Source organism: Bombina bombina, chromosome 1 (genome assembly GCF_027579735.1).
Source record: "Bombina bombina isolate aBomBom1 chromosome 1, aBomBom1.pri, whole genome shotgun sequence".
NCBI lineage: Eukaryota > Metazoa > Chordata > Amphibia > Anura > Bombinatoridae > Bombina > Bombina bombina.
The window spans coordinates 229696183-229708334 of NC_069499.1; the positions used below are offsets into that span (position 1 = coordinate 229696183).

Here is a 12152-nt window from a genome sequence, read left to right on the forward strand (position 1 = left end):
ATTTATTAATTTTCAACTGTCATAGATCTTCTGTGCTTCTTAAAGGCACAGTACGTTTTAATATATTCTAATTGAATTGTATTTCCAAGTTGCAAGTTTATTTGCTAGTGTGTTAAACATGTCTGATTCAGAGGATGATACCTGTGTCATTTGTTGCAATGCCAAAGTGGAGCCCAATAGAAATTTATGTACTAACTGTATTGATGCTACTTTAAATATAAGTCAATCTGTACAAATTGAACAAATTTCACCAAACAACGAGGGGAGAGTTATGCCGACTAACTCGCCTCACGTGTCAGTACCTACATCTCCCGCTCAGAGGGAGGTACGTGATATTGTAGCGCCGAGTACATCTGGGCGGCCATTACAAATCACATTACAGGATATGGCTACTGTTATGACTGAGGTTTTGGCTAAATTACCAGAACTAAGAGGTAAGCGTGATCACTCTGGGGTGAGAACAGAGTGCGCTGATAATATTAGGGCCATGTCAGACACTGCGTCACAGGTGGCAGAACATGAGGACGGAGAACTTCATTCTGTGGGTGACGGTTCTGATCCAAACAGACTGGATTCAGATATTTCAAATTTTAAATTTAAACTGGAAAACCTCTGTGTATTACTAGGGGAGGTGTTAGCGGTGTTAGCGGCTCTGAATGATTGTAACACAGTTGCAATACCAGAGAAAATGTGTAGGTTGGAAATATTTTGCGGTACCGACGAGTACTGAGGTTTTTCCTATACCTAAGAGACTTACTGAAATTGTTACTAAGGAGTGGGATAGACCCGGTGTGCCGTTCTCACCCCCTCCGATATTTAGAAAAATGTTTCCAATAGACGCCACCACAAGGGACTTATGGCAAACGGTCCCTAAGGTGGAGGGAGCAGTTTCTACCTTAGCTAAGCGTACCACTATCCCGGTGGAGGATAGCTGTGCTTTTTCAGATCCAATGGATAAAAAGTTAGAGGGTTACCTTAAGAAAATGTTTGTTCAACAAGGTTTTATATTGCAACCCCTTGCATGCATTGCGCCGATCACGGCTGCAGCGGCATTCTGGATTGAGTCTCTGGAAGAGAACATTGGTTCAGCTACTCTGGACGACATTACGGACAGGCTTAGAGTCCTTAAACTAGCTAATTCATTCATTTCGGAGGCCGTAGTACATCTTACTAAACTTACGGCGAAGAATTCAGGATTCGCCATTCAGGCACGCAGGGCGCTGTGGCTAAAATCCTGGTCAGCTGATGTTACTTCTAAGTCTAAATTGCTTAATATACCTTTCAAAGGGCAGACCTTATTCGGGCCCGGGTTGAAAGAGATTATCGCTGACATTACAGGAGGTAAAGGCCATGCCCTGCCTCAGGACAAAGCCAAAGCCAAGACTAGACAGTCTAATTTTCGTTCCTTTCGTAATTTCAAAGCAGGAGCAGCATCAACTTCCTCTGCACCAAAACAGGAAGGAGCTGTTGCTCGCTACAGACAAGGCTGGAAACCTAACCAGTCCTGGAACAAGGGCAAGCAGACTAGGAAACCTGCTGCTGCCCCTAAAACAGCATGAATTGAGGGCCCCCGATCCGGGATCGGATCTAGTGGGGGGCAGACTTTCTCTCTTCGCCCAGGCTTGGGCAAGAGATGTTCAGGATCCCTGGGCGCTAGAGATAATATCTCAGGGATACCTTCTGGACTTCAAATACTCTCCTCCAAGAGAGAGATTTCATCTGTCAAGATTGTCAACAATCCAGACAAAGAAAGAGGCGTTTCTACGCTGCGTACAAGAGCTCTTGTTAATGGGAGTAATCCATCCAGTTCCACGATCGGAACAGGGACAGGGGTTTTACTCAAATCTGTTTGTGGTTCCCAAAAAAGAGGGAACTTTCAGACCAATCCTGGACTTAAAGATCCTAAACAAATTCCTAAGAGTTCCATCGTTCAAGATGGAGACTATTCGGACAATTTTACCTATGATCCAAGAGGGTCAATACATGACCACTGTAGATTTAAAAGATGCTTACCTTCACATACCGATTCACAAAGATCATTATCGGTACCTAAGGTTTGCCTTCCTAGACAGGCATTACCAGTTTGTGGCTCTTCCATTCGGATTGGCTACAGCTCCAAGAATCTTCACAAAGGTTCTGGGTGCTCTTCTGGCGGTACTAAGACCGCGGGGAATCTCGGTAGCTCCATACCTAGACAACATTCTGATACAAGCTTCAAGCTTTCAAACTGCCAAGTCTCATACAGAGTTAGTGCTGGCATTTCTAAGGTCACATGGATGGAAGGTGAACAAAAAGAAAAGTTCACTCGTTCCACTCACAAGAGTTCCCTTCCTGGGGACTCTTATAGATTCTGTAGAAATGAAGATTTACCTGACAGAGGACAGGCTAACAAGACTTCAAAGTGCTTGCCGCACCCTTCATTCCATTCAACACCCGTCAGTGGCTCAATGCATGGAGGTAATCGGCTTAATGGTAGCGGCAATGGACATAGTACCCTTTGCACGCTTACACCTCAGACCACTGCAACTGTGCATGCTAAGTCAGTGGAATGGGGATTACTCAGACCTATCCCCTTCTCTGGATCAAGAGACCAGAAATTCTCTTCTATGGTGGCTTTCTCGGCCACATCTGTCCAGGGGGATGCCATTCAGCAGACCAGACTGGACAATTGTAACAACAGGCGCCAGCCTTCTAGGTTGGGGTGCCGTCTGGAAGTCTCTGAAGGCTCAGGGACAATGGAGTCAGGAGGAGATTCTCCTGCCAATAAACATTCTGGAATTGAGAGCAGTTCTCAATGCCCTCCTGGCTTGGCCCCAGTTGACAACTCGGGGGTTCATCAGGTTTCAGTCTGACAACATCACGACTGTAGCTTACATCAACCATCAGGGAGGGACAAGAAGCTCCCTAGCTATGATGGAAGTATCAAAGATAATTCGCTGGGCAGAGTCTCACTCTTGCCACCTGTCAGCAATCCACATCCCGGGAGTGGAGAACTGGGAGGCGGATTTCTTAAGTCGTCAGACTTTTCATCCGGGGGAGTGGGAACGTCATCCGGAGGTCTTTGCCCAAATACTTCGAAGTTGGGGCAAACCAGAGATAGATCTCATGGCGTCTCGACAGAACGCCAAGCTTCCTCGTTACGGGTCCAGATCCAGGGATCCAGGAGCAGTCCTGATAGATGCTCTGACAGCACCTTGGGACTTCAGGATGGCTTACGTGTTTCCACCCTTCCCGTTGCTACCTCGATTGATTGCCAGAATCAAACAAGAGAGAGCATCAGTGATTCTAATAGCACCTGCGTGGCCACGCAGGACTTGGTATGCAGACCTGGTGGACATGTCATCCTGTCCACCTTGGTCTCTACCTCTGAAACAGGACCTTCTGATACAGGGTCCCTTCAAACATCAAAATCTAACTTCTCTGAAGCTGACTGCTTGGAAATTGAACGCTTGATTTTATCAAGACGTGGGTTTTCTGAGCCAGTTATTGATACCTTAATACAGGCTAGGAAACCTGTTACCAGAAAGATTTACCATAAGATATGGCGTAAATACCTATATTGGTGTGAATCCAAAGGTTACTCTTGGAGTAAGGTTAGGATTCCTAGGATATTGTCTTTTCTACAAGAAGGTTTAGAAAAGGGTTTATCTGCTAGTTCATTAAAGGGACAGATCTCAGCTCTGTCCATTCTGTTACACAAACGTCTGTCAGAAGTTCCTGACGTCCAGGCTTTTTGTCAGGCTTTGGCCAGGATTAAGCCTGTGTTTAAAACTGTTGCTCCACCATGGAGTTTAAACCTTGTTCTTAATGTTTTACAGGGCGTTCCGTTTGAACCCCTTCATTCCATTGATATAAAGTTGTTATCTTGGAAAGTTCTATTTTTAATGGCTATTTCCTCGGCTCGAAGAGTCTCTGAATTATCAGCCTTACATTGTGATTCTCCTTATTTGATTTTTCATTCGGATAAGGTAGTCCTGCGTACTAAACCTGGGTTCTTACCTAAGGTAGTTACTAACAGGAATATCAATCAAGAGATTGTTGTTCCTTCTTTATGCCCAAATCCTTCTTCAAAGAAGGAACGTCTACTGCACAACCTGGATGTAGTCCGTGCTCTAAAATTTTACTTACAGGCAACTAAGGAATTTCGACAAACGTCTTCTCTGTTTGTCATTTACTCTGGGCAGAGGAGAGGTCAAAAAGCTTCCGCTACCTCTCTTTCTTTTTGGCTTCGTAGCATAATTCGTTTAGCTTATGAGACTGCTGGACAGCAGCCTCCTGAAAGAATTACAGCTCATTCTACTAGAGCTGTGGCTTCCACTTGGGCCTTCAAGAATGAGGCCTCTGTTGAACAGATTTGCAAGGCTGCAACTTGGTCTTCGCTTCATACTTTTTCCAAATTTTACAAATTTGACACTTTTGCTTCATCGGAGGCTATTTTTGGGAGAAAGGTTCTTCAGGCAGTGGTTCCTTCTGTATAAAGAGCCTGCCTATCCCTCCCGTCATCCGTGTACTTTTGCTTTGGTATTGGTATCCCAGAAGTAATGATGACCCGTGGACTGATCACACTTAACACAATAAAAACATAATTTATGCTTACCTGATAAATTCCTTTCTTCTGTAGTGTGATCAGTCCACGGCCCGCCCTGTTTTTAAGGCAGGTAAATATTTTTTAATTTATACTCCAGTCACCACTTCACCCTTGGCTTTTCCTTTCTCGTTGGTCCTTGGTCGAATGACTGGGAGTGACGTACAGGGGAGGAGCTATATGCAGCTCTGCTGGGTGAATCCTCTTGCACTTCCTGTTGGGGAGGAGTAATATCCCAGAAGTAATGATGACCCGTGGACTGATCACACTACAGAAGAAAGGAATTTATCAGGTAAGCATAAATTATGTTTTTTGGGCCATTTTAGCCAGAGCTGGAAATCTGTTTATTAACTGCCCAGTACTTCAGGGGTTTGTCTGAACGCAGTACAGTGATCTCTCCTACAATAACACAAATAAGAGCAATTTGTATTGGCAGAACAATAGTAAACAATTTTTAGTTTAGTCTCCACTCCAGTTTAAATGAAATGGGAACATGCAGTTTTGAAAAAAACACCACAAGATAGCATATGGGTAGTAAGTGGAGGTATCGGTTTAAGTATCGGTGCATTTGCACGAGTACAAGTACTCATGCAAGTACTTGGTATCGGTACCGATACTGGTATCGGTATCGGTGCAACCCTACCTGTACACTAGTACTGAAGCTGAATGCAGTAAAAAAAGGTTGGCTTTTTCAGATTTCTTGTCCTATGGAGTCAATTTAATGGTTGTCATGGTAACCTGGCACACCCTATTTGTAAAATCCTGAGTTACATTTAATTTCTCTAACTTGTACCAACCATATATAAAATATAATCTGGGTATTATATTATAGGTTCTGTAAAATGCCACAGTGCATATTTGAGAATACATATTGTGTTGCAATTTTTAAAAATTTTGTTTCTCTTTTAGATTATGTCTACTTTGAAAACTCTTCAAGTAACCCCTACTTGATACGAAGGATAGAGGAACTTAACAAGGTAGGATTTTTTATATGGGTTTATATATGTGTAAGCTAATATGCTTTTATGTGCTTAGGGAGCCCAACCTTGTTCTCACTATATTACTGTAAAAGGGAAATCACACAACATGCAGTATAAGTGTTTTACTTATGTATGTTATTGCAATAAGATCATAATCCGTTAATAAATGTATTAAAACACAATGGTTACACTAAGCAGTGATTAAACTATATACGCATTACATATTTTTGGGTTTCGGTTAAGGCATTTAATAGCATGCAACAGAGCTGAGAGTCCTCATTCAATGGGGCACAGTAGAGCTACAACAACTAATCGTCATAATCGATTATGAAAATAGTTGTCAACAAATCTCATAATAGATTAGTTGGTTTGCAATTAGTTGGTCTGTGCACAACACCAGCTGTTTCACTCCAATGAACTCCTGCACATATAAGTATTGTGTTTTATGGTTATGTCCTTAGCCTAAAGGAGGTCTACAGACGTCTAACTATACGTTTACAGCTACCCCTGGCTTATGTGCAACCCAGATATAATAGTCATCAGTTGGATTGTTTATATTAAATCAGGTCATTTGGAACTATGCTTTTTCATGATATAGTGCCAAGCTTGTTATTAAAACCTAGCCCCCTATATTTATGGGAGTTATTTAAATTGATGTGCACTATTATCTGTTTGCACAATTATTAGCGTATTGCTGATTATATGTACTGTATAAATAAATTTGTAAGGCTTTGTCCTGTTATTGATATACAGTCCTTAACGCTTTTGATTTGTTTTTTGTTTTGTTATATTTCTCCAACATTGGTGTGTCCGGTCCACGGCGTCATCCATTACTTGTGGGAAATGTTCTCCCCCACAGGGAAAGGCAAGGAGAGCACACAGCAAGAGCTGTCCATATAGCTCCCCCTCTGGCTCCGCCCCCCAGTCATTCTCCTTGCTGCTCTGAACAAGTAGCATCTACCACGGGGATGGCGAGGAGTTTGTGGTGTTAGTTGTAGTTTTTTATTCTTCTATCAAGAGTTTATTTTAAAATAGTGCTGGCTTGTACTATTTACTCTATAACAGAAAAGTGATGAAGATTTCTGTTTAAGAGGGCTATGATTTTAGCACAAGTAACTAAAATCCATTACTGTTACCACGCAGGACTGTTGAAACAAGAGAACTTCAGTTGGGGGTAACAGTTTGCAGACTCATCTGCTTCAGGTATGACTAGTCTCCTTCTAACAACACAGGCTAATGCTAGATGACAGTCATTTTTCCCCTCAGGGGAAACGGTAAGCCATTTTTCTTTCACCTCAGCAAAAAAGATAACAGGCTACCCCTTTTTGTTTTTTATGCTGGTAGACACTGTTAGGGGCTAAATCGATTGGTTTTTATTACAATATTATACCATTTGAAATATTTTATAAGCTCACATACACTTGGGAACGTTTTTTTATTGATCTGGCTTGTTTTAGACACCTAAATCTAGTCAGGAAGGCCCCTTCACTCTAGTGTGCTATGGGAGGAAGCCTCATTTTGGCACTTCAGCTATGCAGTTGAATTTCAAGGCAGTGCATGCAGATTCATGTGAGAGGGTCCTGTGGTTCAGAAAGTGACTCCAAAAGGCTTTTTTCTGTGAATGGTGACCCCTAAGGAAGGTAAAAAGCTGCAGCAAGGCTGTAGCTGGGATTGTGGTGTGTAAAAACGGTTAAATCCAACAATTAGTTTGCTTGTTTTAAGAGCTAGAGTCTCCATATTTGCTGTGCAATACTTTCTAAGCATTAAGACACTGGGGTCCAAATTTCAGAAAAATCGGATATTGCCTTCATAGTTTTTTGAACATTCATAAATAAATGTGTCATTTTATTATTTAAAGAGACAGTAAAGTTTTTGTTTAAAATCGTTTTTATTGCATTGTTTGCCTGCCTAAATCTGTTTAACATGTCTGTTCCATCAGATAACCTATGTTCTGTGTGTATAGAGACAAATGTGGTTCCCCCTTCGAGTGTTTGTGATAATTGCGCCATAGCGTCCAAACAAAATCAGGACAGCTCTGTTATTTTTCATAATGTTGCCCAAGATGATTTATCTAATGAAGGTAGTGGGGATAGCTCTACATCATCATCATATTTCTATGCAACAATTATCAGCAGTAGTGGATAATTCTATAGCAAATCTTTTATCCAAACTGCCAGTTTTTCAGAGAAAGCGTGATTGTTCAGTTTTAAATACAGATAAAAAGGATGAACAATCAGACGCTGACGAGGCCTTATCTATTTTACCCTCACATCAATCGGAATTGGCTGTGCGGGAAGGGCTGTCTGAGGGTGAAATTTCAGACTCAGGAAAATTTCTCAACAGGCAGAACCTGATCTAGTGGCATTTAAGTTTAAGCTAGAACATCTCCGCGCTTTGCTTAAGGAGGTATTAGCTACTCTGGATGACTGTGATTCCATGGTAGTACCAGAGAAGTTGTGCAAATTGGACAAATTTTTAGAGGTCCCAGTGCACGACGACGCTTTTCCAATACCTAAGAGGGTAGCGAACATAGTGGAAAAGGAGTGGGAGAAGCCAGGTGTACCCTTTGCCCCACCTCCTATATTTAAGAAAATATTTCCCATAGTAGACCCTAGAAGGGACGCATGGCAAACGGTCCCGAAGGTTGAGGGAGCTGTTTCAACACTAGCGAAGCGCACAACTATTCCTATAGAGGACAGCTGCGCTTTCAAAGATCCTATGGATAAAAAATTGTAAGGATTGCTTAAAAAGATTTTTGTTCAGCAAGGGTTCATCCTTCAACCAGCTACGTGTGTTATTACTGTCACTTCAGCGGCGTCCTTTTGGTTCGAAGAACTGGAAAGGTCGCTCCAGAAAGAGACTTCCTATCAAGAAGTCATGGACAGAATTCACACATTAAAGTTAGCTAATTCCTTTATATTGGATGCCGCCTTTCAAATAACGAAATTGGCGGCGAAAAACTCAAGTTTTTCCTATAGTAGCGCGGAGAGCGCTTTGGCTAAAATCCTGGTCGGCAGACGTGTCGTCCAAGACTAAGTTACTGAATATTCCTTTCAAGGGTAAGACCCTTTTTGGGCCAGAATTGAAGGAAATTATTTCAGACATCACTGGGGGTAAGGGCCATGCCCTCCCACAGGATAGGCCTTTTAAGGCTAAGAACAAGTCTAATTTTCGTTCCTTTCGCAATTTCAGGAACGGACCGGCTAATAACTCCACTGCCGCTAGACAAGAAGGTAACGCGGCCCAGCCCAAACCCGCTTGGAAGCCCATGCAAGGCTAGAACAAGGGTAAACAAACCAAGAAATCTGCTGCTGCCTCTAAGACAGCATGAAGGGGTAGCCCCCGATCCGGGACCGGATCTGGTAGGGGGCAGACTATCTCTCTTCGCTCAGGCTTGGGCAAGAGATGTTCTGGATCCCTGGGGACTAGAGATGGTTTCCAAGGGATACCTGTTAGAATTCAAGGGACTTCCTCTAAAGGGAAGGTTCCACCTGTCTCGCTTATCTTCAGACCAGATAAAGAAACAGGCATTCTTACATTGTGTAAGAGACCTATCAAAGATGGGAGTGATAAACCCAGTCCCCTCCGGGGAACATGGTCTAGGGTTTTACTCAAACCTGTTTGTGGTTCCCAAAAAAGAGGGAACTTTCAGGCCAATTCTGGATTTAAAGATATTAAACAAGTTCCTCAGAGTTCCATCCTTCAAGATGGAAACCATTCGGACAATCTTACCAACAATCCAGCATGGTCAATTTTTGACTACCGTGGTTCTGAAGGATGCGTATCTGCATATCCCAATCCACAAATCTCATCATCAGTTCCTGAGGTTCGCCTTTCTGGACAAACATTACCAGTTTGTGGCTCTTCCATTTGGTTTAGCCACCGCTCCCAGAATTTTCACAAAGGTGCTAGGGTCCCTTCTAGCGGTCCTAAGACCGAGGGGCATCGCTGTAGCACCTTATCTAGACGACATCCTAATCCAAGCGTCGTCTCTTTCCAAAGCGAGGGCTCATACAGACATTGTGTTGGCTTTTCTCAGATCTCACGGGTGGAAAGTGAACATAGAAAAAAGTTCACTGTCACCGTCCACAAGGGTTCCTTTTCTGGGAACAATAATAGATTCTGTGGAAATGAAGATCTTTCTCAGACGTCAGAAAGACAAAGCTTCTAAAAGCTTGTTGAGTTTTTCACTCTATATTCCTCAACCCTCCATAGCTCAATGCATGGAAGTAATAGGACTAATGGTCGCAGCAATGGATGTGGTTCCTTTTGCTCGAATTCATCTAAGACCATTACAGCTGTGCATGCTCAATCAGTGGAATGGGGACTATACAGACTTGTCTCCCCAAATTCAAGTAGACCAGGTAACCAGGGACTTACTTCTCTGGTGGTTGACCCAGGATCACCTGTCTCAGGGAATGAGTTTCCGCAGACCGGAGTGGGTCATCGTCACGACCGACGCCAGCCTCTTGGGGTGGGGCGCGGTCTGGGACTCTCTGAAAGCTCAGGGCCTATGGTCGCGGCAAGAGTCGCTTCTCCCGATAAACATTTTGGAACTAAGAGCTATATTCAATGCGCTCCTGGCTTGGCCTCAGCTTGCGGAAGCCAGGTTCATAAGATTTCAGTCGGACAACATAACGACTGTTGCGTACATCAATCATCAGGGGGGAACAAAGAGTTCCCTAGCGATGAAGGAAGTAACCAAGATAATCCATTGGGCAGAGAATCACTCCTGCCATCTATCTGCTATTCACATCCCAGGAGTAGACAACTGGGAGGCGGACTATTTGAGTCGTCAGACTTTCCATCCGGGGGAGTGGGAACTCCATCCGGAGGTCTTTGCTCAGTTAACCCAATTATGGGGCATTCCAGACATCGATCTAATGGCGTCCCGTCAGAACTTCAAGATTCCTTGCTACGGGTCCAGATCCAGGGATCCCAAGGCGACTCTAGTGGATGCATTAGTGGCGCCTTGGTCGTTCAACCTAGCATATGTGTTTCCACCGTTTCCTCTCCTCCCCAGGCTCATAGCCAGGATCAAACAGGAGAAGGCCTCAGTGATTCTGATAGCTCCTGCGTGGCCACGCAGGACTTGGTATGCAGACCTGGTGAATATGTCATCGGCTCCACCATGGAAGCTACCTTTGAGACAGGACCTTCTAGTACAAGGTCCATTCGAACATCCCAATCTAGTTTCTCTGCAGCTGACTGCTTGGAAATTGAACGCTTGATTTTATCCAAGCGTGGGTTTTCAAATTCTGTGATTGATACTCTGGTCCAAGCCAGAAAACCTGTGACTAGAAGGATTTACCATAAAATATGGAAAAAATATATCTGTTGGTGTGAATCCTAAGGATTCTCCTGGAGTAAGATTAAAATTCCAAAGATTCTCTCCTTTCTCCAAGAAGGTTTGGATAAAGGATTGTCAGCTAGTTCTCTAAAAGGACAGATTTCTGCATTATCCGTCTTGTTGCACAAACGACTGGCAGCTTTGCCAGATGTACAAGCTTTTGTTCAGGCTTTGGTTAGAATCAAGCCTGTTTACAGACCCATGACTCCTCCTTGGAGTCTAAATTTAGTTCTTTCAGTTCTTCAAGGGGTTCCGTTTGAACCTTTACATTCCATAGATATTAAGTTACTATCTTGGAAAGTTCTGTTTTTGGTTGCTATTTCTTCTGCTAGAAGAGTTTCTGAATTATCTGCTTTGCAGTGTGATCCACCCTATCTGGTGTTCCATTCAGATAAGGTTGTTTTGCGTACTAAGCCTGGTTTTCTTCCAAAAGTTGTTTACAACGAGAACATCAACCAGGAAATAGTTGTTCCTTCTTTGTGTCCGAATCCAGTTTCAAAGAAGGAACGTTTATTACACAATTTAGATGTTCGTGCTTTTAAAGTTCTATTTAGAAGCAACAAAAGATTTTAGACAAACCTCATCCTTGTTTGTCGTTTACTCTGGCAAGAGGAGAGGTCAAAAAGCTACTGCTACCTCTCTCTCTTTCTGGCTGAAAAGCATTATCCGCTTGGCTTATGAGACTGCGGGACGGCAGCCTCCTGACCGTATCACAGCTCACTCTACTAGGGCTGTGGCTTCCACATGGGCCTATAAGAACGAGGCTTCTGTTGACCAGATATGTAAGGCAGCGACTTGGTCTTCTCTGCACACTTTTGCCAAATTCTACAAATTTGATATTTTTGCTTCTTCTGAGGCTATTTTTGGGAGAAAGGTTTTGCAAGCCGTGGTGCCTTCTGTTTAGGTAACCTGATTTGCTCCCTCCCTTCATCCGTGTCCTAAAGCTTTGGTATTGGTTCCCACAAGTAATGGATGACGCCGTGGACCGGACACACCAATGTTGGAGAAAACAGAATTTATGCTTACCTGATAAATTACTTTCTCCAACGGTGTGTCCGGTCCACGGCCCGCCCTGGTTTTTTTTAATCAGGCTGAAATTTTTTTTCTTTATACACTACAGTCACCACGGCACCCTATAGTTTCTCCTTTTTCTCCTAACCGTCGGTCAAATGACTGGGGGGCGGAGCCAGAGGGGGAGCTATATGGACAGCTCTTGCTGTGTGCTCTCCTTGCCTTT

General features: G+C 43.3%; 1 protein-coding gene across 4 annotated transcripts in view; it reads left to right on the plus strand.

Moving 5' to 3' along the window:
- The window catches only part of MTA1 (metastasis associated 1), a 732036-nt gene that overhangs the window by 132937 nt on the left and 586947 nt on the right, over positions 1–12152 (plus strand). For all 4 annotated transcript variants that reach the window (XM_053697863.1, XM_053697862.1, XM_053697866.1 and 1 more), the window contains one exon: positions 5495–5562. Coding sequence is in view for 3 of the 4 variants with exons in the window: in XM_053697862.1 (XP_053553837.1) it covers positions 5495–5562 (68 nt within the window). In the remaining variant the exon portion in view is untranslated. The remainder of the gene's footprint in view (positions 1–5494; positions 5563–12152) is intronic.